The following is a 25,819-nucleotide window of genomic DNA, read 5'->3' on the forward strand; positions in this document are numbered from 1 at the left end:
GCATTTCAGATGCACACCTACTAAGTTAAAATTCTACCTCTTGCTGCCAGAGAGAAAAGAGAAAATAAAGGGGGAAATGTCAAAAAAACTTAAAATGATGAAAAAACCTATCATGAAAACTACTGAGTAAACTTATTTCTGCTTGTTGCAGAGGACAAAATTGGAATCAATACTGAAAATCCCACCAAAAGCAAATTTCAGCTTAAAATGTGGAACAACTTCAAATGAGATGAACTATCTTGAATGGATTTGTGATTGCCTTAGAAGGTGATTCAAACTTCTTTATCAACAAAGAAAGCTAGCCTTAAATTGCATCTTGCATTGCACGTCTGACATTAGGAAACAGCCCTTGCAGCCAACTTTGTAAATATGAGCTCATCTGCAAAAGGGGACTATAAGAATTGGAGTTCAACCCAACCAGATAGCACCAGGTTGAAAAAGATGGGCTGGAGAGCTGGATTAGATTACCAAAGCAGAATCCAAATGTCATAATTCTGACCATAGTAAGTAGAGACTCTGTGACAGTGATGGCGAACCTTTTAGAGACCGAGTGCCCCAAAACCGCCCCTGTTCCGCCTCCCGCCCTGCCCTGCCTGTCCCCTGCCCACCTGCCCGCAGAGCTACGCACCGCCTCCATGGCCTGCTGCAGCAGATCACCCAGGCAGCCCTGCAGCGCCATGGAAGCCACACCCTCCGCCCACAATCTGTAGCATCATCTGCACGCTATGGGGCGTGAGGGCGGAGTCTTGTTCCTGCTGTCTGGCTATGTCCTTAGGTGCGCTGCTCCGTGCAGGCTGTGCCGGGGTGACTCTCCTCCAGGGGGGCTGCTGGTGAGGAGGGGGCTGTGGGCGGAGGTAGGGCTGGGGCAACAGCGCGTGTGCCCACAGAGAGGGCTCTGAGTGCCGTCTCTGGCACGCGTGCCATAGGTTCGCCACCACTGCTCTATGATGTTAACCCAGGACAAATTGGCTTCCAGTTAGTTTCCAAAATTAGTTTCCAAAATGAATGCTGGTTGTGATCTTTAAACTTCAGCTTTGTTGGATTTCAGGGATTTGGGGAGAGATTTGCTTCCCTGCTGTTTTTAGACATGAACTAAAATAATTCTCCAAGTATGCATATTATTTGAAGGAACCAGCTTCTTCAAGCTGTCCTTGCTCAATCTTCTACAGTTGATTCATCAGCTGTAGTTAACAGAGTTGGAAGGGATCTTGGAAGTCTTTTAACCCAACCCTCTGATTAAGAATGAGACCCTGTACCATTTCAGAGAAATGGTTGTCCAATCTCTTCTTAAAAAAACTCCAGTGATGGAGCACCCACAACTTCTGAAGGCAAGCCATTCCACTGATTAATTCTTCTAATTGTGAGGAAATTCCTCCTTGGTTCTAGGTAGGTTCTCTCCTTGATTAGTTTCCGTCCATTGCTTCTTGTTTTGCCTTCAGGTGCTTTGGAGAATAGATTTACCCCCTTTTCTCTGTGGCAGTTCCTTATTATTGGAACACTACTATCATGTCATCCCTGGTCCTTCTTTTCATTAATAGTTTTTCTGTTCATTCATAATTCTCCTTTTGTTTTGTTTGGTGCTTTTTGCAAGGTGGGCACTGTCTCTGCTAACTTCTTGCAGACTATTTACCTAATTTATTTTGCGGTGGTTTTAAATTATTTACAAAACCACGCTGTAAACTTCTTGGATCAAAACATGAGTTATAAATATTTTAGGGTATTTGCCAGAGATATGGTTTAATGAATGAATCAGACTAAATATAGCCCATGAATCTGTGAAGAAACAGCACAAAAGCTTACTCCTGCTTTGAAGAGTCTTGGAGATGATGGGAAGATTAATTACTTTTTTCAGTCTGCAGCTGTGAAGAGCAACAATGTCTTATTGCAATCAACCGCAGAGACAATTCAGGATCAAATTGCTTTAAACACATAAATTGGAATGGATTCTGAAAAGTTCAAACCATTCATCCAAATATATTTCTTTTTTTCCCTACAAAAAAGCTGTAACAATTCTCTGTTTATTTCACTAAGGGCTTTCCAGGATAATTTGTCATTACAGGGTTTTACAAGCATGGTCCCTATACAAAAACTGTAGGGGAGCACTGACACCTCTCAGTTTGGAGGGATGATGAAATGTGCATTGTGACACAAATCTCACATTTGCATACTTTCAGCTGATGTTGGGGTACAAAAGGGCAGGATTGCATTGTAAGAACACAACATACATTTATTATTGTTTTTATCATCATGTATCATGGGTATAGGAGGCCTATGTAAAAAATGTCAGATACACATTAAAAGATGTGTTATATAATGATGCAATTTTATTTATACATATAATATTTAGAAGACCAATTATTCTTCCTAGAGTCATAGTTCCATTTTAATCTTCTTGCTATTCAGTTCTTCCTTTTCTAGATAACTTCCCCAAGTTTTCTAACTCTGTACCACAGCCCTCAAATTTTATGCAGGCCAGTGATACATATGCCTGTTTTTCTGTATCTTGTTGAACCCTTATATCAACTTATTAATGGCTCACTAACTAATGGACTATTAGGAAATGCTTAATAAAATTCAGCCCTGAAAACACATACTTTGCTCCTTTAAGACTATATAAAGAGCCTTCAATTATCCAGATTATTATTATGCCTGTATCCCTTTATCTGAAACATATATCCATCTCCTAGTGTTATTCTGATGCACACAGTCCTTTTCAAACCACATTTAGTACTATGTACAGTAGAAAAAACTTGTTATATTTTTATTATTCCTACTCTGCAAAGGTCTTAAATTCAGGTATACATTAGGTCACGTAATTATTCAGCCTTTGTCATCATGGGATGCCAAAAGGCAAAGGTTATGTTGGTGAAAATACAAGATCAGGCATATAAATCCACGTTAATTAACAGAATCATATTTTGCTTGCACTGGGTATATAACAAGATGACAAGGTTGCAAGGTGAATACTTTTCAAAGCTCTAACACAATTAGGAGGTTGTAAGTGACACTTGGAAAGCAAAGGTTAATTTGGGTCATCAAAATGCGGTGATTTCTTACCTAACCAATCATTAAACTTCTTGACCTCAGAAGGTAGTCCCAACTCGGTGAAATCGCCTGTATGAAGCAAGATGTCCCCATAAGGCATCTGGACTCCATCTGTTCTGGAGTGTGTATCTGAGATGCAGACAAACCGTGTGTGGCCTGCTGGTTTCGGTGTGTCGTATGGAATAGGGTCGACCCTAAAACAAACATAAGAGAGTCCATTAAAATTACACTTGCTATACTCGTTAAACAAATTAAGTGTATTCACTATGTAGATACTTCCTACATGATGGGAATTTTCAGTCTTAAAGAGATCCTTATTATAAACAAATTGATTTTTTGTTGTCTTGACTTTATACTGGATGTTAAGAAAATAAAGATCTGAGAATACCATATCTGTTTTTAGTCAACTGTTTTGGCAAATACATAGCACTATGTTTCTATCACAAGGTAACTGAATCACAGTATGAGGAATGACAGATGGCCATATAGGAAGAGTTGTTTGGAGTCAGGCAGCATCAAAATCAAATAAATAAACATGTATGTTCTTTTCATTCTTATACAGCAACATCATGCTGGCTATGTACCCGACATGTGACATACCTTCACAGATGAGCAAGGAAAAAAGTCCTCTTGGAATCATCTATTTCTGTGTATTATTCTGTAATAGTATTCATATTCTCTCTGTCTCTGTCTCTCTCACACACACACACACACACACCATGCAATGCTGTGGCTTTGAAGAGTTTTGGAACTCAGAGGACATAAATGTAGCAACCCTCGCTTAGTTCTTAATATCTTGAGATAGGGCAGGAGCTGAGCAGAGCAGCTGCACAATGTGAACAAAAGATGAGTAGCTTAAAGGAGTTGCCAACTTGTGTGAGGTGAGCATCCTGAACATTCAAACCACCATTTCTCCTTTGAATCTAAACAGCTTATGTGCATTTATGTGTATGTGTCAATGTTTATATGTGTACATTACAAGGAAGATAAATGTATTTTGCTTTTTCTCAAACACACCCAGTCTGAAAATGCATTCTTTAGAAATAAAATATGAGCTTCTTGGTGAGTTCTTATTGTGAAATATATTATCAATCACTTTGCAAAATTTACCTTATAGTGAATTTAATGTTTATAGAGCATTTTTAATGAAAAAAAAATGGTATGAAGATATTTGAAGATTTACACTCATATTACAAACATAATTGGCAATATCAATTTTGGAAGTGCTATTTCTAGGTCTGAAAGTTCTCTCTTCAATCATTAGAGACATAAATTATTAAAAGAATAATTCATTCATCTGGATGACAGGTGCACAAACATATTGGCACAAGTTGTCCAACTAGGAAGACCATCATCATCACCACACAGGTTTACTCATCTTAGTAACTTATGTACCAAAACAATTTTTTGAATCTGCATATGCAGAAATTAATACATTGAATGCTCTATCATCCCCTCGTTCTCTGTTCTTACATAGGAGTAGAATATTCAGTCAGTCCAAAAACATTCAAGAGACATTGTTATGTACTGGAAGGAAAATATAATATTTGTTAATATTTGAGAGAAGAGTAGGGAAAGAGATTAAATAAGGTGGACATACTGTAGCAATATTCAAAACCTACAGCAAAAACAATTATGAAGGCTTGTGAGATTATACAGTTGCACTTTAAATTATTTTCACTTATATTTTTGCTTAGCTTTGTCCTCTTGTGTGTATGTGTGTATAGACACTCAGACACAGACACAGACACATGTACATAGTATATGTATACACACAAACACATACAAATACCACATAAAATGTGTTGAAAACTGAATATGGGGCTAGAAGATACAAAAACTGCAGCTCATGTAAAATGTGGCAGCTTGGTAATTATTACTTGGAGATGGAAGGGATGATTGCATCAGTAGGGGTGATTGATTTGGGAATTTATTGATCAGGAATAGAACTCAGCAGAAAGCATGTTTCCTTTACACACTATTGCAAAAAACGAATAGCCTGGATTCCTACCATTTCATGAAATGGCAATGAAAATTCTAGTGTAGAGGTTTGCAAATATTTTCATCTCGGATCACTTTACATTCTGATAAAATGACTGAGGACTCCAAAGAGCTTTGGTTTATGTGGGTTGTATCTATCAATATGTTGTGTATTAGAAATTAAAACTGAGATATGTTAAAATATTTGACTTTGTGGACCCCTGGAAAGGATCTCAGGGTCCCCAGACTACATTTTGAGAGCCACTGCTCTAGAATAAGCTCTGTATCATAGAAACAGAAGGACCCACAAAATTAACACATCCACATATATTGTTCTAATTCATTCTACGACTCTTGTAAAAAAGAACCTTTTCACCAAAATATGTTCTGAGGGGCTTCTTTTCTGGTTGGCAATTAGTGTTCTGCAAACATTAAGGAAAAAAAGGAGTTTTTACAAGGTATATGTGTGCATGAAGCTCTTGTCTTTGAAATAATAAAGCAAACATGCCTTTTTTTCCTACAATGATAGGGCTATAAGCTCCTCTGAAATCTCATTTTATTTCACTTTTTCTCCAACAAAGAAGAATGGCTGTGCATACATATACATGTAGATAGCCAAGAGCATGGAAAAGAATTCAGCTGATTGATTGATTCAAAGAAAGATACTTCATATCTGCTTTCACAAACCATGAAACATCTCTTTTGAAAGATTTTTACAGCCTTTTTCCTAACACTTCTTCCTACATTGTGTAGGAAAACACAGTTTGTCCTGGATACCTTTTCTATGAAATGTTCTCCCAGATATATAATTGCACCAAAATTGGTTTTGGTCTTGTGCTTGGTCAAAACCGGTTATTCATGTAGATTTTGAGATCTTTGTTAGTGGAGATTAGTAGCATTTTCTTTTGACACATTCATTTCATCCTGATGATTATTTTGGTTACTTCATGCAAAACAGACTTTCATGTTTATGGTTAGTTTGCTGAATTAGTTGCACTGACTCTATTCCTGCTGAGATTTATAAGCATATGGTACGTTAGAAATGATTTTTTAAAGAAAACCACAGACAAATAAATAAATTCCCTATTTTCAATATGTGGACCAATTATTGAAAACAGTTTAAAAAGAAATTAAGAAATTGCATTGTTTTACTTTTCTACTTTTTTTTTAGCTTTTTCCATTCAGGCATCAGCTTATGCTTATTACAAACATTGCTTTTTCTTGCACAGAATCCCACAAAAGTAATGAATATGCAGAATATAACTTCTATCACCATTTAGAAAATCTTAGTGAGAGTATGCAATTAATAGGCTTTTTTTCTTCTTACAGTGTTCTTAAATTAGTAACAGTGTCAGAGGCTAAATTGGTAACCTAGATATAATTGTACTCATGTATGTAGATTTAACAAGTTTATCTAGTGACTTTCTTTCTAACAATGTAGTTCCAGAATAATGCTTTGTTTGCTGTTATAAAATAGTAACAGTGTATTAGCCTATGGTTAAAATCTTAGTATCATTTCACTTTGCTTCAAGGAGATTTTTGTCCGAAAAACGAGCTTTTGTGTTTGTCTGAAAGAATATTATTAAAGCCTATCTGCATTAAACATGAATATTCATCAGACCTATACTTTTATCATATATCCAGTGCTTCCTCCAACTTATTCCCAATATATTTGCTATTTTCAATTTTCAAAGGGAGATATTAAAACCAGTAGCTATGCAAAATCAGTTTTCTATTGTGGGTCATAACTAACCCAAACGAAAAGCAGAATTCCATTTTTTTCTATTGAAAAGGTAAACTGCTTAGTTGAAATTATACATCTGTTTATGCTTCACAAAAGGTTGAATTGTCATTTACAATTATAAGGCATCAACAATTATTTAATTGAGACAGGGCTACCAAAAGGCAGTACTTCTCAAATATTTATGAGAAAAGTGTGTGTGTGTCTATGTATACACACATACATGTATACATAAACTCTTTAGATCCTTTTCCGCAGATACACAGTACAATTTACAGGATGTGACTATTAACTTAGGAACCATGCAATTAATTTCTATTGTGGCAAGGCAAATACTATTTTTTTGTCATGTCTACAAATTTCAGCTGTATTTTTATTTTCAAAGCATGAAGTTGGTGGTTTTGTTTCTTGAGTCTTGGGAACAGTAACAAACGTATTCTTCACATGACTGTGGAATTTTTTTCAAGATTGTGTACAAGTTTACTGTAGATTTATTTGTTAATTTGAAAGAAAAATGGAAAATACACTCTTGAAGGGGCCATGGAATTATTGTAACTCCAGTGTGGCTGAGACTTTTTTCCTCTTCAATAGAAATGGGACTGAAAGCTGGGGTTGGTAGGAAACAATAACAGCCATGGAAACAAAAATGAATATTGTATTGGCAGGTAAGATGATTATTTTTTGTAACTATAAATATTTATAGAAAATATAAGTTACACACACATAGACACACACACACATTTTTATATCTTTATAAAGGCTATTTATAAAGACTATCGACCACAAACAAAAAAACTCCAACAGGCAAGTTTCCTATTTTCAGAAATAGCTCATATTTTTTCTTGGCGACTCAGTTTTAAGTATATCAGCACATTTTTAACTTCAAAAGAAAATTAACATTCATTTCAAGATTATTTTTGCAATGGAAGACAATAAATATCTTTATTGAAAGTTCTTCATGAAATTTTCTTAATATAAAGCTTATGTTAAAATTTTACATATCACCTGGTTCACCCAATAATACTAATCATGCTGATATTCATTAAATATTAAAATATTTAACATGGTTAAATTATCACATATGCCAGTAGTACAACCAAATAGGGGGTCTTAATTACTCTAACACCTGTTGGAAAACTAGCAGATGACAGGCCCCTTTCCAGATGATTCCTGAGATGTCTTACTGACAACTTTCTCTTCCAGAAAAAGGACAAAGAAAGATCATCTGCCTCTGACGATACCAATCAAGACTTACTGAAAAATCATATTAAAATTGGTGGACAGTGATAGTATAATTCAAGATTTTTAACAATAGCTAAAAAAAACAGTTGCATTGTATTTTTAAATTGTAAAATGTGAATTCAGTAAACTCAGAGGAATAATGAGTAGTGTTATTGGGTACAAATGGTAAAGAGAAAAAGTGCTCAAAATGGGACTGGGGGTAGGGCTATGTGCCCATGGACTTGCATGCGCACATACAGAGACACACACACAAAGTCGCAAACGGTTCCTATGTAAAAAAAATGGAGAAAAGCAGAAATCAACTTCATTGCATAAAAGCCTTATCAAGATGGATTCTTGACAATTCACTGCTTGTACAGGAATACATAATAAAGCATCTCTAACCTACGATTGTCCAGCCTCCATTTCTAATGAAGGAAAGCACACCATTTCCTTGAGAAATTGATTCCTCTCTCTCCAACCGCCATTCCCATTCGTAGTGATGTTACCTCACTAAAGATAATTATTTTTAATAGATTTTGCTGGACTGGGAACTGTTGATAGGAATCAGGAAACAATATATACCAGCTTTGTTTCACCACGGATTTTGAAAATCTCAGCAGAAAGGGAAAAGGAATTGGAGCAAACACACCACCGGCCTATAACTCTTTAAAGAGACATTTGATTTACAGGGGTGTCAGCAGGTGCAACGCTTGCTCAAAAATCGTGTTTGTTTCTTTCAAAACAGCATAACCTTGTTAGTCATTTTTGTGACTTTTAGAATTACAAGCTTGACTCTCCTGCCCTGGCAAAGCAATTGAGAGAGAAGAGGGTGCACTTTAAAACCTTGCCAAAAAACCTGCAAGGACTACTCCAGGCAGTCTCCAGAAGTCAAAAACTTACATGAAGGCACCAAATAAAATGTTAAAATTAACAACACAAAATCAAAAACAAAAACAATGCTTTGTATATACTAGATACCTGAGAGAAGATTTAATATGTGGTTAACACCACTTTGCTGTTAGATGGACCTCCCGTTATTGTCAGTTTGGGCTGAAATTAACAGGGTAAATTACTTGCTTATGTTGCGTATGTTTTCGTCAACTATATGAGATGACAGTCCCAATATTTCAGATAAATAAAAAATGTGGATATTCAGGGATTGATTAAAAATATCACACAATACGGAAAAGAAACCTGCACTTGATGTACAAACTCATTAATATTAAGTTGTTTTTCACAAAGAGGTTCAACTTTTCAGGCAATATGTCAGTTTTTTGGAGTTGTTTGATTCATGTTATAATTCCCCAGGCCTTTTTCCTTCTTTTACTTTTAATTGTTAGGATTACTAATTGTGAGGTTATATTATCTTTAGATCCTGACTGTAGATGTAGAGGAGTTATTGTAGATAATTAAAAAATTTAAAATATTTATTAAGTAATCAGATTAATGAATTAGAACCTTAATCTATACTTTCTATATATCAAAATGTCTTACATAATATAAGTTATTTGAGCTATGAAAGGAAGCTCGGCAATTTTCACGAGCTATTGTATATAGTGTGTTAGAGAGAAAAAAATTATAAAAGAAACAACTACAGACAACTAAATGCCAGCCTCTGTATCATTCCTCATGATATTGGAATGTTCTTTGTTAGAAGTAATTCCAAACCAGGCTATTAATTTTCTTGGGACATTCATTAAAATCAGACATTGCAAAGCTCAAAATGATAAGAAGCCATCAAATTTAAAGCTGATATACATAGTTGGGACGCTCAGAACTGAATCCACCACAGACTGTGTTTAAATGGAAACAGCAGACTAATTTATAATTGTGAATGAGACCCGTATACAAAGTTTCCTGCATATTAAGTTAGCCCATCAAAGAAATAAAATTCAGCATAATTTTCTCCACTGGCATTCTCATTTTTTTTTCTTGGCTGGAGGTTTCTAATCTCATACAATATATCAAAAGAGCACCACATTCAGAGAGGATAAAGTGATGAGTCAGCAGTCTGGGGACAGAATCCAAAACTTTGGAAGGAGCATTACATGTGGCCCTAAGGTAGCCAGGTATATAATGTTGCATTGTGCTATTTGTATATTTGTAAACTTAAGAAAAATAAACTATTCAATAAGCACCAGAAATTTACTCAAAAGAATAAGCGTTAAGCTGCTCTGCAAATAAGCCCTAGTGGTTTAACATAACCAGGGCTAGAGGCAGCTTTATTTATTGTTTGTTTAACCAGAAGAGAGTGATGACCGAGGGATGTTACTGTTCTTTACATGACATAACGGAATTTTCGACATATCGAAAACCCGGTAAAAGTCCGGTCCTCGTCTCTCGTTATTCCGTCAAATTCTAGGATTAGATTACGGTATAGGGTCTGTCGTCTGAGAGAAATGTCAGATGTATTTCCTGTCTGGGGGTTAGTAGAATAAGGGCTTTTGTGGAAAAAGTTCACTAAATGTTTTTTCACCTTGAGCTTTAACACAAGACTTGTTTTGTTTTTTCCTTTGTAGCAAAAAGGCTTAAAAACAAATATTTCTTTTAAGATAATAATTGTAAAATGAGAATAGTAGTACAACATTTGAATGAGTTTACTTTCATATAATTACAAAATACAACTTTTCAAAAATACATCATCATTTTAGTTAAGACTAATATAGTGGATCAGAGGAATGCTGTGGATATAATTTACTTGGACTTCAGTAAGGCATTTGATAAAGTAGATCACAACCTACTACTTAATAAGATAGAAAAATATGGGTTAGACAGCATCACCACCAGATGGATCCGTAGCTGGCTGACCGGCCGTACTCAGCGTGTGATCCTCAATGGAACCACATCTACATGGAGGGAAGTGTGTAGTGGGGTGCCCCAGGGCTCTGTTCTGGGCCCAGTGCTCTTCAACATCTTCATCAATGATTTGGACGAGGGGATAGATGGGGAAATCATCAAATTTGCAGATGACACCAAGCTGGCAGGAATGGCCAACACTCCAGAAGACAGGCTTAGGATACAGGAGGATCTGGACAGACTTTAACACTGGGCGCTATCTAACAAAATGAAATTCAATGGTGAAAAAAGTAAGGTTCTACATTTAGGCAAGAAAAACCAAATGTACAGGTATAGTATAGGGGGTACCTTACTCAATAGTAGTAACTGTGAGAGGGACCTCGGAGTCCTAGTGGACAATCACTTAAATATGAGCCAGCAGTGTGCTGCAGCTGCCAAAAAGGCCAACACAGTGCTGGGCTGCATTAACAGAGGGATAGAATAAAGATCACGTGAAGTATTAATACCACTTTACAATGCATTAGTAAGGCCACACTTGGTTATGACGTAGGTCAAAACCAGTGGTGCTACATTTTTTCTACAACTCTGAGATCTTTCTCATGTCTCTTCTCGTTGTTTCTACTAGTCCCCTGACCTCCGGTTTCGTATATTCCTTTCCGACGACCTTAACCCATACAGATCAAATTACTTGAGAAGGACGAGGGGGGACATGATAGCAGTATTCCAATATCTCAGGGGATGCCACAAAGAAGAGGGAGTCAAGCTATTTTCCAAGGCACCTGAGGGCAGGACAAGAAGCAACGGATGGAAACTAATCAAGGAGAGAAGCAACCTAGAACTAAGGAGAAACTTCCTGACAGTTAGAACAATTAACTAGTGGAACAACCTGCCTCCAGAAGTGGTGAATGCTCCAACACTGGAAGTTTTTAAGAAGAGACTGGACAGCCATTTGTCTGAAATGGTATAGGGTTTCCTGCCTGAGCAGGGGATTGGACTAGATGACCTCCAAGTCCCTTCCAACTTTATTATTATTATTAGTAGTAGTAGTTTCCAAGAATACTTGGTGCCATATTGACATATGCACAGAAAAAGCCTGGACTAAATGCTTTGTGAAGTCAAAATAAGATACTAGTTAAGACAATATAATCTTGAAAAAATCTTTTAGAAAGGAAGTGCCACAGATTATTCAAGAAATTAGTTTATGTGTATCGTTATTCTTCAAAAGTGGCCTCTGGCTATTGGTTGTAAGAACTGGGAATTTTAACTACTTATTTCCAACCAGCTTCTATTTGATTAGAACAGTATTTTCATTATACTGTTTAATAACCTGTTATTAGTATGTAAAAATTTGTAGTTTGCATTTTCTAAGCAATGGATTATCTACCCAAGGGAGGAAAATCCAAATTAATTGATAAAAAATTTCAAGAGAATACACAATAAAACCTCCAGAAATAAGTACCTTATAGTACTAAATTTACCTCTTTTAATTTTATCAGATTAAAACCATTTTCTTTATTTATTTATTTATTTTATTTGAGGTTGTCCTACAATGTGGCTTTAAGCAGCAATTAGTTTATTAACAATCTCTTTCAGTACCATGACCCCAAGAACTGCATCTTCTTGGTGTAAAATAAAAATGTAGCACCTTCCCACAAATACTATTATACTTTTACAATTTCTTCATAGAATTTGAATAAAACATTATAAAGCGTAAGCCATTTGATTGTGACAAAAATACACTGCATGAAGAAAAAGGATTTTTATATTAATAATTGATTAAATTGTAGTTTTATGGGCAGCCATTCTGGATTGTCTATAAACCTGTATTTGTTTCTATATTTCCATGTTCAAAAATTAATGTATTAAAAGAAATCTCAGTGGAAATACCTGGGCATTCATCCATTTATCACCAGTTATGTTTTGACAATTATTTTTTTCTCTGCTAAGTCGTTTATTTTTCAGTGAATTACAAAAATGAATTATAGTCAAGATAAAAATATGCCTTCTGGATATTTTCAAAAAGTCAATTTAAAAAATTTAACCTCCCATGTTCTAAACTACACACACACACACACTTCAATAAATTTGCAATTATATTTCAAGTCAGTTTGGGAATCAACTGTAGTGAAATGATTTACTGTATGCATTCACAAATCAAAGTTAAAGCTTCACTATCTATGGAGCAGAAGCTATCCCTAATGAGAAAATCATATGAAACAACCCCAATGAGATTTTGAATATATGAAAACTTCAGTGTACTCTGAATTTATCTCATTTTGTTGGTTTGCAAGGAAGATACTACCATGAGGTAGAAACATCACTTTTTCCCCTATTAACTAAGCATGCATTTTGTTCCTCTGGAGAGTGGAAGAAAACTATTAACATAAGAAATACAAAGTCTGAAAGAGAGAAAAGCTGTACGACAGAACATATTATGATGCAGAAAGAGATGCAGGCAACGTCATTTTATTTATGTGTTTTATTTGTAAAATCTTGCAAATACAATCTCACTAATTACATTTTCAGACAAGGCTGGAAATGTTTAAATGCAATTTCTAACTATGGAAACATCATGGCATGCCCTCTCTGCTGAAAGAGAAAGAAATCAATGACAACCAATGACATTTTATCTTATATTCAAAATCAAGAAAGATGCTAAATTAGACAAGCACTTATAGTATATAGTGAAAATCCATGTATGTATTGAATGCAGTGAGTTGCTTCCAGCAACTTCAGTAAACATACCATCATTCTCTTTTAATTTATTATGTCTTATACATACTTACCTTCAACTCCTAAATAGTCTTGGTAGGCAGAACAGAAACTTACAGAGGAAATCTATTAACAAGGCTTTAATGTCCAGTTCCTTCAAGTGGATATTTCTCTAAACCTGTGGGCCACACACACACCCAGTTGCGCTAGCACTGTGGCCACGGGGTGCAAAAACAGGACACCGTGCCGTGGGGCGTGAAAATGGGCCACCACTGCACCTCGGAGTGCAAAAACGGAATGCCGCCATGCTGCGGGGTGAAAAAAACGAGTGCTACCGCACCATGGGGTGTGGAAATGGGGCACGGCTAGTATCATGGAGGCGCTAGCCACACCCCATTTGCATCGCACACATGCTTATGGGCCTCTGCACGCGCACGCACACATGTAAAATGCTTCCCCCTCCCTGTCCCTCTGGTCTGCCAACCGAGAAAGGTTGGTGACCTCTGCTCTAAAGCATTCTGGAATATATCCGTTCATGAGTGCAGGCCAAATTTCAGAAGTTGGAAACGTGCTCTTCTAAATGTTGCTAAACTAAACTAAAATGTCCAACAGTTTATTTTGGCCAAGTTAGGTTTAGCTGACTTTAGATACATTTCAGAAATATCTACAGAGCCACAGTCTTCCCCGTGTGTATACATCAGCACCAATATGAATTCTTATTAACCAGATTTCCCTCTACCAATAAAACAAAAAGAAAAAAAGTTGTTCTTTTCTCACTTCCTTAGGATATCTCAGACTTCCCAACATAAAATAATTGGTTTTATCTTGAAACAATTATTAAAAAGTTGTAACAATTATTTAAAAGTCCAGAGCTTCATTAAGCATCTTCACATCTTATCTAAAAGAGCCGTGGTAGCGCGGTGGTTACAATGCAGTATTATAGGCTATTTCTGCAACTCTGTTTGATCCTGACTGGCTCAAAGTTGACACAGCCCTCCATACTTCCGAGATCAATAAAATGAGGACCCAGATTGTTGGGGGCAATATGCAGACTCTGTAAACCAGGGGTCACCAATCCCCGGTCTGTGGACCAGTACCGGGCAGCAGAATGCCAGCAACTGGTCCGCACAAACAAAGCCCCATCCGTGGGATGCAGGCAGCACACAAAGCCACGCCCCCTCCGGTCCGGGGAAAATCTCTCTCCACGTAACCGGTGCCTGGTGCCCAAAAGGTTGGGGATCTGTGCTATAAACCACTTAGAAAGGGCTGTAAAGCTCTATGAAGTGGTATATAAGTGCTATTGCTATTGCTAAAAGCTCAATGGTAGCTTAAATGAGAGTATATTCCACACTCTGGAAATAATATGGAAGAAAGATCTTCTATGCTGAACTAGAACGTGTATACGTTAAGTGTATACATGTATTCATGCCTTGCCTTTACAAGGGCTCTATATTACATACATTTTGCTATATGTCTCACTGTATTTATGCTGCTTTTCTAGAAACATAAATTGCAGATCAGCACAGGAACCCTGTACTTAGATTGACATACAGATTTTTACAGTATTTGACAACATATTATCTGTTGTAGCTGTGTAGTCCTACATTTCTAAATCCTCCTTTCAAGATAGTAGATCTCTGATTATTTGCTTAACTCTTTGTACAATCACTTGATATCCTGCAAATACAAGATTTTAGTAATCATCATCTGTCTGGAATTCTCTGGAAATCTAAAGTTCTTTGGGAATTTTCCAAATGATCATAGACTAGACTATTGGACATTGCTTGGTCAGGAAGTAAGAATTCAAATGTAGCTTGAGAGATCTAAAGCAGAGGTTCCCCAACCTTTTGGGCACCAGGGACCAGTTCTGTGGAGAGAGGTTTTTCCACGGACTGGAGGATACATGGTTTTGTGTGCTACCTGCATCTCATGGGTGGGGATTTGCTTGTTTGTGCGGACTGGTTGCTGGCATGCCACGGCCCGATACTGGTCCACAGACTGGGGGTTGGGGACCCCTGATCTAAATTGTTTCAACAGCTGCATTTACAAGACAAAGAAATATATAGGCAATGAGTAATCAGCCAACTTCAGAAGTCTGTTTGAATTTCTACTAGATAGAAATATTCAACAAATACAAGCAAAGCTATGAGTACACTAAAAAATCATAAGATGTCCGAAGTCCACAGAAAAATTAATAAAACACACAAACTAGCCGTGAAGCTTGACTGTACTATATGTGTTGATAATATACTCCATTTCATATTTCTGAAAGTTACCACCTTAATACATATCCAGATCAGTGTTTTTTAACCTTGGCTATTTTAAGATGTATGGACTTCAACTACCAGAATTCTCCAACCAGCATGCTGGCTTGAAAATTCTGGGATGGAAGTCTGTGCATCTTAAAATGGCCATGGTTAAGAAACACTTAGGCAGGCACTTGATTTGTATGCAGTAGTCTGTTCACTTAGAGACAACCATCCACCAGCAGAATGGAAATGTTCCAAGTTTTGTAACTTCTGCATATTGGTTTCACAAATTTGCTTTGTAATCTTGAAGGATCCTATAGAGCATTTCTGGGACGTAAGGGAATAACAAGAGGCACTTTGTTATTCACATGGTAGTTGGCCACAGAATATTTGGGCCAAACGCCTTTGATCTTGCATCCGTCATTTATTTATTTCTTCTATATATACAATATAGCATTCAAGTTCAAAACCTGCACATGTGAAATTCAGGTAGACTTTTATTTGGTTGCTAAAATATGGGCTAGCACTTAACTACAGCCAGAAACACACATAAAGCCTTCTTTATAACAACTAACTAGAGTACCCCACCACCAACAGTATGCCCGACAATTATTCATGCAGAGCCTGATGACAGAATATATATAAACATGATCCAGTACATTACTTTCCCCTTGATCTTTGATAAATAAACTACGAGGGGAGAATAGCAGGGGTTTCAGACTTTTTATCTTATTATTCTCTATCTTATGAGCATGTCCATGTAACATATTGGGCTGAAAACACTGAAGAGCAGAGAGATTTACTATGCTTATAGAAGCCAAATGTTTAGCCAAAAATTTAACGTTGCTGGAATATGGGACCACTGTACATTCCTTATCTCTCAGCCACATTATCAAAGAACTAGCATTAATTTGAATTTAACATTAATTCTATTTTTGATAGCATAAAATGAACACAAATATATAGCCAATAAATCAATAAATATTACACTGCTGATTTTTTTAACCATAAATATTCCACATGTGTACAAAGCAATATAGGTATGCAGAATTTGCTGATATTCTCCACAAAAATTGCTTGTCAATGTTTGATATTGTCTGAACTCCATTGGTGATAAAGGCCTCATCATGGGGGTGGGGGTGGGGTGAGAAATTGCTTGTCAAATGTTTGATGTAATCCTGGAAGGCAAAAAGTTCTCAATTAAGAATGCTGGAAGTACAGTAGAAGAAGTGCTATAGAGTGACTTGTAAAGCTTTATAAACCATGAATGAAGTTAAGAGCTGCTCAGTGTTAGCTCTCTAGTCTCCATTCAGAAAAATCACTTTACAACTGCCTGGGTTGTTTCCCCAGAGACAGTGTGACATGAATACCACATGACCTGCCAAACTTGGAATAGGAATATTTCTATCAATTGCTGCAATGGAGAATCTGACTTCCAATGTCCATTGGCCAGATTTTATTTCATGCTCTATTAGCAGTCCTACAGCATCAATACAGGTTCACTGCTACATATTATCTGTTGTTATCTGTCTTGCTTGTCCAGACTTAATGTTGGGACATAAACAATACTACAGAAATGTATTACAAGTAATAACTTAAAAGGAGCAAATCTGAGTACAATCAAACATGCTTTTAAATTATAGAATAAAAAATGAAAGCTAGAGAATTCAGTATTTATTAATATATTACAGAATGCTTTGTATATATGTAACATAACAGACTTGGTAGATAGTTTAATGTTTTGGGAAGCAATTTCACTTTTAGTAATGTGTTGTTTCACAAATTAGTAAAACAGTAAAATTATGAATAAACCTAATACAATTCAATCTGGCAACCAAAATAGATATATACTATTAGCCTAATCTAGAAAATGCATATTGGTCTTGGGATGTTAACATGTTTACTTATTTCCCTTTCATTAAATAATTGGAGGTGTGCCAGTCTTGTCAGTTTTTGATATTTAACTTTGCCAAGTCAAAATAATTTCTGAAGAAAAGTTTGGATTTCCTTAAACTGCATTTAAGCCCTGCAAGGTGCGTTTGTCCCAGAAAACTATTTTACATCAAAGCCTTGTACTACTGAAAATAACATTTCTAATACAGGTAGTCCTTGACTTACAACAGTGGAGCAAAACCCACTTAACAAATTTCTCACTTAGCAACCTAAGTTCAGGGCTCAATTGTGGTTGTAAGTCAAGGTTGTAAGTCAAGGACCACCTGTACTTATACACTAAATAAGTAAATAAATAAATGCCGGCCTTAAATATAGACTAAATAAATAACTAAGCAAATAATCTTGGGAGTCTGAAAATGTTAAACCTATATCTTGGGAGTCTGAAAATGTTAAACCTATATCTTTACAAGGGACTATGTGCCATTGAGGAAGATTTTATAATTTTAGTAATACCTAAAACATAATTAAGCTACGGTATGTTAAATACATCTGAAACTGCATTTTTATTTGACATAAATATATGGGAGTATTGTTAAACTGAAGATCTATTCACAAGAAGCAAGTTATTGATCTTATAAAGCCAAAACCAAGTGAGATGCTAGGACAGTGATGGCGAACCTTTTAGAGACCGAGTGCCCAAACTGCAACCCAAAACCCACTTATGTATCGTCGGGTGCCGGGTGGGCATGGCCCATTGGGTGGGTTTGGCCAATTGGGTGAGGAGTGTGGCCCATTGGATGGGCGTGGCTGCGGTGAATGGCAGATTGGGTGGGACTAAAAAGTTCAATCAATCAATTCCAACTTTGCAAGATTTTTTTTTCCCGTGAGAAGTTGAAATTGATTGATTGAACCTTTTTTTTTTTGCACATGGCGGCAGAGGCCTAAAGTGAAAAGGTTTTATAAAACCCAGCTGAAGGCCTAGGACTGGGGTGATGGCGCGCGTGCCCACTGAGAGAACTCTGCGTGCCACCTGTGGCACGCGTGCCATAGGTTCACCACCACGGTGCTAGGAGAGGAAGAATGGTCCATCTCCTTTCTGCATAACAGCTTCTCTCAAGGGTCAAAAAAAAAAAAAATAACTAGTCCAAAACTAGTTTTCCCCTAATCAGGGAGAGGCATTTGGCATGAATGGAGTTGCTATATATAAAGAGCACACACACATTTCAAAATATATGTTGAGCAGCAAACGTCAAGAAGAAAATTTGCAATTTTAAAAAAAGATGTTTTATCTTACAAAAATGGAAAGCTCAATTAAATCAATTCATTCTGCTCCTCTTCTTTTTCACAATAAGAATTCATTAATAAGAAAACTTTACTTATATTCTCTTTTGAGCTGTTTTAGGAATTGCTGTTTCTGGTGTTAATACAAAAATATAAATGGAATTTATAACAATGGCTGGATTTTTCTGTTTAGGTAAGATATCCATTCCATTTTCCTATCTCTAATGAAAGCTGTCAATTTTCTAAAACATGCTCCTGTAATCTTTATGCCCTTTATGATATATCTCAGAAGTACTATATATCACAGATGCAGACTGGGATCCCTTATTTCCATTCATTAAGGATATGATATCATCACAAAGGATTTTGTCACATTTGGATTTGTTACATATTATTATATTGACTGCTCAATATTTCAAATTAATATCCTGTTGTTTGCAGATTCGGATAAAGGTATTCCTCAGCTTATGACCACAATTGGTCCCAAAATTTCTGTTGTTAAGCGAAAAGTTGTTAAATGAATTTTGCCCCATTTTACGACCTTTTTGCCACAAATTAAATCACTGGAGTTGTTTAAGTTAGTAACATGATAGTTAAGTAATCTGGGTTCCCTATTGGCTTGGGTTGTCAGAAGGTAGCAAAAGGTGATCACATGACCCCAGGACACTGCAACGGTCATAAATATGAGTCAGTTGCTGGTCACCTGAATTTTGATCATGTGACATGGGATCCTGCAATGGTCATAAGTACAAAAAACAGTCAATGGCACTGTGTTCAGTGCCATTGTAACTTCAAATGGTCACTAAATGGATTGTTGTAAGTCAAGGACTGCCTGTAAGTCGAAATGATAAATAAAATCCACATTGTTTTTAACCAGAACAACACTAGTGTCCAATAAACTGAATTTTCAACAATGGAGAGGTTTGTTTATTTATATCCTGCCTTTATTAATTTTATAAATAACTCAAGGTGGCAAACACATATCAAATCCTTCCTCCTTCTATTTTTCCCACAACAACAATCCAACAACCCTGCGTAGTAAGTTGGGTTGAGAGAGAGTGACTGGGCCAAAGTCATCCAGATGGCTTTCATGCCTAAGGCAGAACTAGAACTCACAGTCTCCTAGCTTCTAGCTTGGTACTTTAACCATTAAGACCAGGGATAGGCAACCTTGGCTCTTTTATGATTCGTGGACTTCAATTCCCAGAATTCCTGAGCCAGCTGTGCTGGGAGTTGACGTCCACGAGTCATAAAAGAGTCAAGGTTGCCTACCCCTGCACTAGACCAAACTGGTTTGGAGACATGACCCACACCATTCACAATTGCAGGTTTCTACCAAACACAGACTAATCAGATGCACACTATTTTTCTCCTCCAGAGAAATCTGAGTATTTAAAACATTTGATTAGGATAGTAACAGAGGCCTAACTCTTCTTTGTGCAATAATGTTAACGGGTTAACTGATGCCTTGTCAATGGCAGCCCATCATTTATGAAAATGCATAGACATAAAGTTGAGGAATAAATAAATAAACAACTAAAGTTTCCAAGTTACATTACATTTAGAAAAGTGATACAAAAAATAGGAGTTTTTTTCAATATCCTATTCTCCTGTTTTTTGTTTAAAAAAACATAAGGTACTGCAATAATGACATTTGTAAAACAATAAGATACATGAGCTTGTCAAGAATAAAACCAAAAGATGGCTATACAATTGCCATCTAAGGTGGTCCTTGGCTATCAAAATAGCAGCTGGGAATTCTGGTTTCGCTTCTAACACTATAAGCAGGTCTGGTGGGAAACTTCAAATAAGGCTCATTCTTACCGTACTATGTTGTTCAATTTTTACTAGAAAACATTCCTCAGTTAAATGAAGCCTTTGGGAAATCCAGCAGAGAGGAAACATTTGAAATGGCAATGAGGGGGAAACAGGGAGGAAACTAAGCAGAATAACATTATTAATTATGTGTAAATAAAAAATTTATACAGATGTGCATTAGTCAATCAGAAATAAGAAAAATAATGTATAAAATTGCAATATGTTGACTAGTGTTTTTAAAGTTATTCTGAGATAAATGCCACTTCCAATATAAATGTTGCTTTCCAGAAGAGCTGCATTAACAACTGGTGCTTTAAGAGAAAAGAGAAACAAGGCAAAAATAATTACATATGAATAAAACAACTGAACTGTATTTTGTTTTCAATCGTTTTATTTGTATAAATAATGTTGTCTTTAGGTTTAGGAAAATGTCTTTGAGGCAAGAAATGCTAAATAAAGTGATGGTAAGCCTAAAACAAAAGAGTTCTATTTGTGTGTGTCCATAAACTTTAAACACAATTTAAAAGTTTCACATTAAAAATCACTCTACACTATCATGTTAATTTCAAACATTCTGCTTTTGAGCATTTCCATGGTTACTGAAGGACAGTAATCTGTACACTAGTTAAAATGTGCATTAGTAAGTTTCTAGCTGCTATTTTATTAATTTCATAAATATAAAGAAAGGAATTCAATGTGGTGTCAAGGGAAGCATTACTAGATCCAGCCTGAACACAGTCATTGCAAAGGAGCAATCTTTAAACTGGAATACGAAAGTAGGTCAAACTGTCAATAAAGCAGAGTGCCCTGTTTGAGTTATTACTTTTTAATAATGTAACCCACTAAGGAATCTTACTGGTCCTATATGTGTCTGGTTTCAATATTAACAGCAAGTGCAAAAGTAAATAAATAATATCTGGAATAATGTCTTATACCAAAATAACACCAATAAAATGCTAAGCTGCAAGGCTTAGCATAAAAATGAAAAACACTAATGGAACATAGTGCAGTATGCTTATACTATGTATAGTCTGGAATCATGCATAATGTAACAGTGCAACTGCTAACAGCAGGCTCACATAAGATAATTTACACTTGTTTTTATGGACATGCGGAACTGAACTTTGAAGTCAGCCCTAATGAGATTCAGCTTGGCCTTAACAGCATCCTGAGAGAGTGTGCAGGTTTTTTTTTTCCTCCTGCTTCCAGTGCATATTTATAAAGTGGAACACAGGCTCATTTAAATTGCACACGTGGGCTCATGCAACCTCCCCATTACAAAAGCAAAAGTTTCACACTAGGGGAAATGCTTACCCGTCTACCAAGTGTTTTAATTACATCTGCCATTTTTGCAAACTAATAAAATACCTGGGAATGCAGAAACAAAGAACTTTGCAGTTTTACATTTAACCTCCCTGAACTCTTAGTCTGAGTGGTAACACCTTGATGGTCCTGCAGTTTAGTAATTTCACAACCTCAAATTAGGAGGTGTAGAAAGCTCAAGTGTTCCACTAAGTCTAAAGGTTACTCAACAGCTAGAATATTTAATTGCCCAATACTGCAGTGATGTGTAAATCTCGCTGCAAGAGGCATGAACTTCTCTTTGTGGATACTCCTGAATTCTACATGATCCACAGCTTTGCCACATGGGCCCTGAAACATGTCAGAGGTATACTTTTTCTCCTGCAGAGGTGTCTGAGATACTGAGGCAGCTTTGCCTAATAATTTTTTCCTAATTTTAATATTAATCAAGTTTTCACTCAGACAACATGCAAAGAAGTCTATCTTAGCAGTAAAAGCCTTAAAGAAGATCTATGTAATTTATTGATGAAGAAAATATGCAGCACCAATATGCTCTTCTTTGCCATCATTTTCAGTATTGGAATTTTATTTGATTCTGACATCTTTGGGGAATAAATTAATTCCCTATCTGAGCACTAAAATAAACCCATCCCTAAACTCATATCTTCCCACGTTCATAAAATTATCAAATGGCCTCAGATTGATGAAATGACCAGAATTGAATTGCTTAGTTTCAGGAAGCTGTTACCTCAACTTCAGTTCATGTCCTGTCACTATATATTGAATAGGTAATATATGAGCCTGATCAATATTCTGAGATTCTGTTTCCTTTATGAAATAGTACCACATTTCGCTATCAAGTGAAAAATCACTTTTGCTTACATTATAATAACCATCAGTACAGGTTTAAACATCAGACGTCTACTATTAAGCCACATCACTTGCTCCAATGTATAACATATTTGTTTTCAAATGTATTTATGAGCAATAAAAGAATTTCAAATTACCACTGCCAGAATTTGGCTAGATCATATCTTTTTTTTACAATCAATTGTTCAATTTTTTATTTTATGTTCATATTGTTTCCTGCTTAGTCCACCTGCTATTTCACTGCATTCTTTTAGTGTTTTATTAGATAGGAAGAGGGAGCTGCTTCCATTCCCTTCCACACCCCAAAATGAAACAGCTGTTTTTCTGTCTAATGTGACACTGGGAAGAAATTGTCCTTCAAGAAATGAAGGAAATGTAATTATTTACAATTTTTACGAAAGGCATTCTGTCTACAATCCATACTGAATGGTAACATTTTACTGACTTCAAAGGCTTCCAGATCAGACACACTTTAATTTTATCCTCAGCAAGATAAATATCTTATAAAATACAGAGAGCTAAATCAATTACATTTAAAATTAGAATCATCTTCAGTTTTATTTTTTTATAAATTATTTCAAAGCAAAACTTTAGGTGCATACTGTACATACTCATTAAAAACCAGTGCACAAATATTTCATTTTGAAGCCAATTTTATGTAAAAACCAGCATCCATTTTTTCAATCTTGACCATTTCTATATTATTAAGGATTTCCCCCCAATTCTCTTCCCATTAATGAGATATAACCAACTCCAGTCTAAATATACTTGAATGACTACTTTCTTCAGACAAATGACTTTTTTCATCGATTAAAATTGCATTTATTTATGAATGTGTGCCCAAATAAGTTTTTTTCTTTCCAAGACACAGAATTTATAATAGCAGATAATTAAAAACAAATAGTGACAACACTGTGAGTTAAAGGTCTTTGTTTTGTTGCCAAGCTGACATATCAAATTCAGAGATGAACAAAGACCGTGTTTTTCCCCCCCCATTAACACTGTGGCTGTGTTAAAATGCAGCTATGCAAAGCAGCCTGGCAATACACAATCAAAGGTCACAGTGCAAAAAATAATACTCCAGAGAATTATTATCTTTTAATTTTCACAGTGTGTCTAAAAACTTCTACTGCTGTATTTGACTCATGCTGCTTCATTATAAGGACAGCATTGCTAGGAAACAAACTAGTTTAGATACTTCATATAAATATATACAGCAATCTTCAGACAATCCAAAAAGCTTGTGATGGCAGTGTGAACTCTCGTTAAATGTCTGGAAGTACTTATTTTAAGAATTTTTTTCAGCAAATCTTAACAATATATCTGAATTACTGATTACTGGTAGTGTTTGTAAAACTACATGTAGCTATGCCTCAGGGCAAAGATAAATAAGCATACATTTCTATTTACAAAGATATGGCCTTCAATTGATTTATTTAGTTTCAAAAGCTTGTGGCAAACCTGGGCTAGTCATACAAATATTGTATTATGATGAATTATATTTATGCCAAGCCTGAACTTGTGGTCCACTAGCAGAACACAAAGAGGCTATTTAAAGCTCCTGGTTTTGCTGTCTGTCTGGGTCTACAAAAATAAGATAGAGAGTTGTCAAGTACCTGGTAGACCACAATGACTGCATTCAGCCGCAAAGCAGAACAACACTAGCTAGCTTAGCCTTGTAGTTTCCGTACGATAGACTGAAACTGATGTACAGTAATAATGCTATTACTTCCCTACAAACTTGATACAGCGGTTAATGTTTCAGAATGATGTGCTGACCCTAGTGATCTTGCCCATTTAATTCTCTTTTTTTTTTTGGTAGCATATAAACAGAAAGCAGCAAGGTCTTCTCTTAAAGGAACTCAATACAATATGCCCTACCAATACATTCCAATCCACATTTCTTTTGTTTTGTCAAATTATGACCCACAAAAGATGCTTGGGGCAGAGGGTGGGCACCAAGTTATCCAATTTATGTGTTTAATGTCAGAACTGCAATGTTTTGTTCTGAGACAATTATGTATGCTTTTTTAAACATACAGTTCAAAACACCTATTTTTCAGAATAAGGAAACGTCACAGAGAAAGAAAAATATATCAAAAGGAGGTCAAAATATATTGTCCTCAAGGCTGATTGAAATGAGATATTAATATTTTCCCTAGAAAAATAACACCTTCCAAGTTATATAGCTCCTTCTATGTTAAAAGGTCACTGTCTACTTCTTGAACATAATTGAAAATCGCAGCCTTGTTCATTTACTTCTCCCATGATAGCCTGGATTCTGCTCAATTAAGATGATTACTTAAAACAAATTCATGAGTGACTTCAGCATTCATTCATCATCATCATCATCATCATCATCATCATCATCATATTATTATTATTATTATTATTATTATTATTATTATTATTATTATTATTATTATTATTCCATTTAGCATAATTTTTGTGTCACTATGAATAATATTAAGATAACACTGCTAGTTGTACTTTGCTCAACAGGAAGAGGGAGAGGTTCAAAAATAATTATTTTTGTAGGTGTTTTGAGCCTCAGTTATAAATAAGCGATATTTCAAAATTCCAGAAGCTTGCCTTTCTTCTTTCTGCACAGTATCCCATTGTATAAAATTCTGCATTACTATTATTAAGTCATGACTATAACTCTCTTGAAATTCTCTAGCAAATGAACATTTTCCCTCATCCATCAGAAAAGAAAAGGGGCGTTGGTCTTACCTGAACGCCATTTCTCAGCATGATGATGGATAATCCACTTGATTGGGTTTCCTGAAGTCCCTTGTACCCAATAAGACTAAGTCTGAGATAGCCACGCCTCCTGCCTGTCCGCACATGCCCAGTTCTGACGGAGGCGAAGCAACAGACAAAGTCAGGCGTGTTGTTCTCCAGACCC

At 35.9% G+C, this 25,819-nt stretch overlaps 1 protein-coding gene across 1 annotated transcript in view; it reads right to left on the minus strand.

Annotated features, from left to right (window-relative positions):
* MPPED2 (metallophosphoesterase domain containing 2) overlaps positions 1 to 25,819 on the minus strand; it is a 130,599-nt gene that overhangs the window by 86,719 nt on the left and 18,061 nt on the right. The window contains exon 2 of the mRNA XM_015811437.1: positions 3,058 to 3,239. Within this exon, the coding sequence (XP_015666923.1) occupies positions 3,058 to 3,239 (182 nt within the window). The remainder of the gene's footprint in view (positions 1 to 3,057; positions 3,240 to 25,819) is intronic.

This window comes from Protobothrops mucrosquamatus, unplaced genomic scaffold, assembly GCF_001527695.2.
Source record: "Protobothrops mucrosquamatus isolate PMUCROS unplaced genomic scaffold, P.Mucros_1.0 scaffold_50, whole genome shotgun sequence".
Lineage (NCBI taxonomy): Eukaryota > Metazoa > Chordata > Lepidosauria > Squamata > Viperidae > Protobothrops > Protobothrops mucrosquamatus.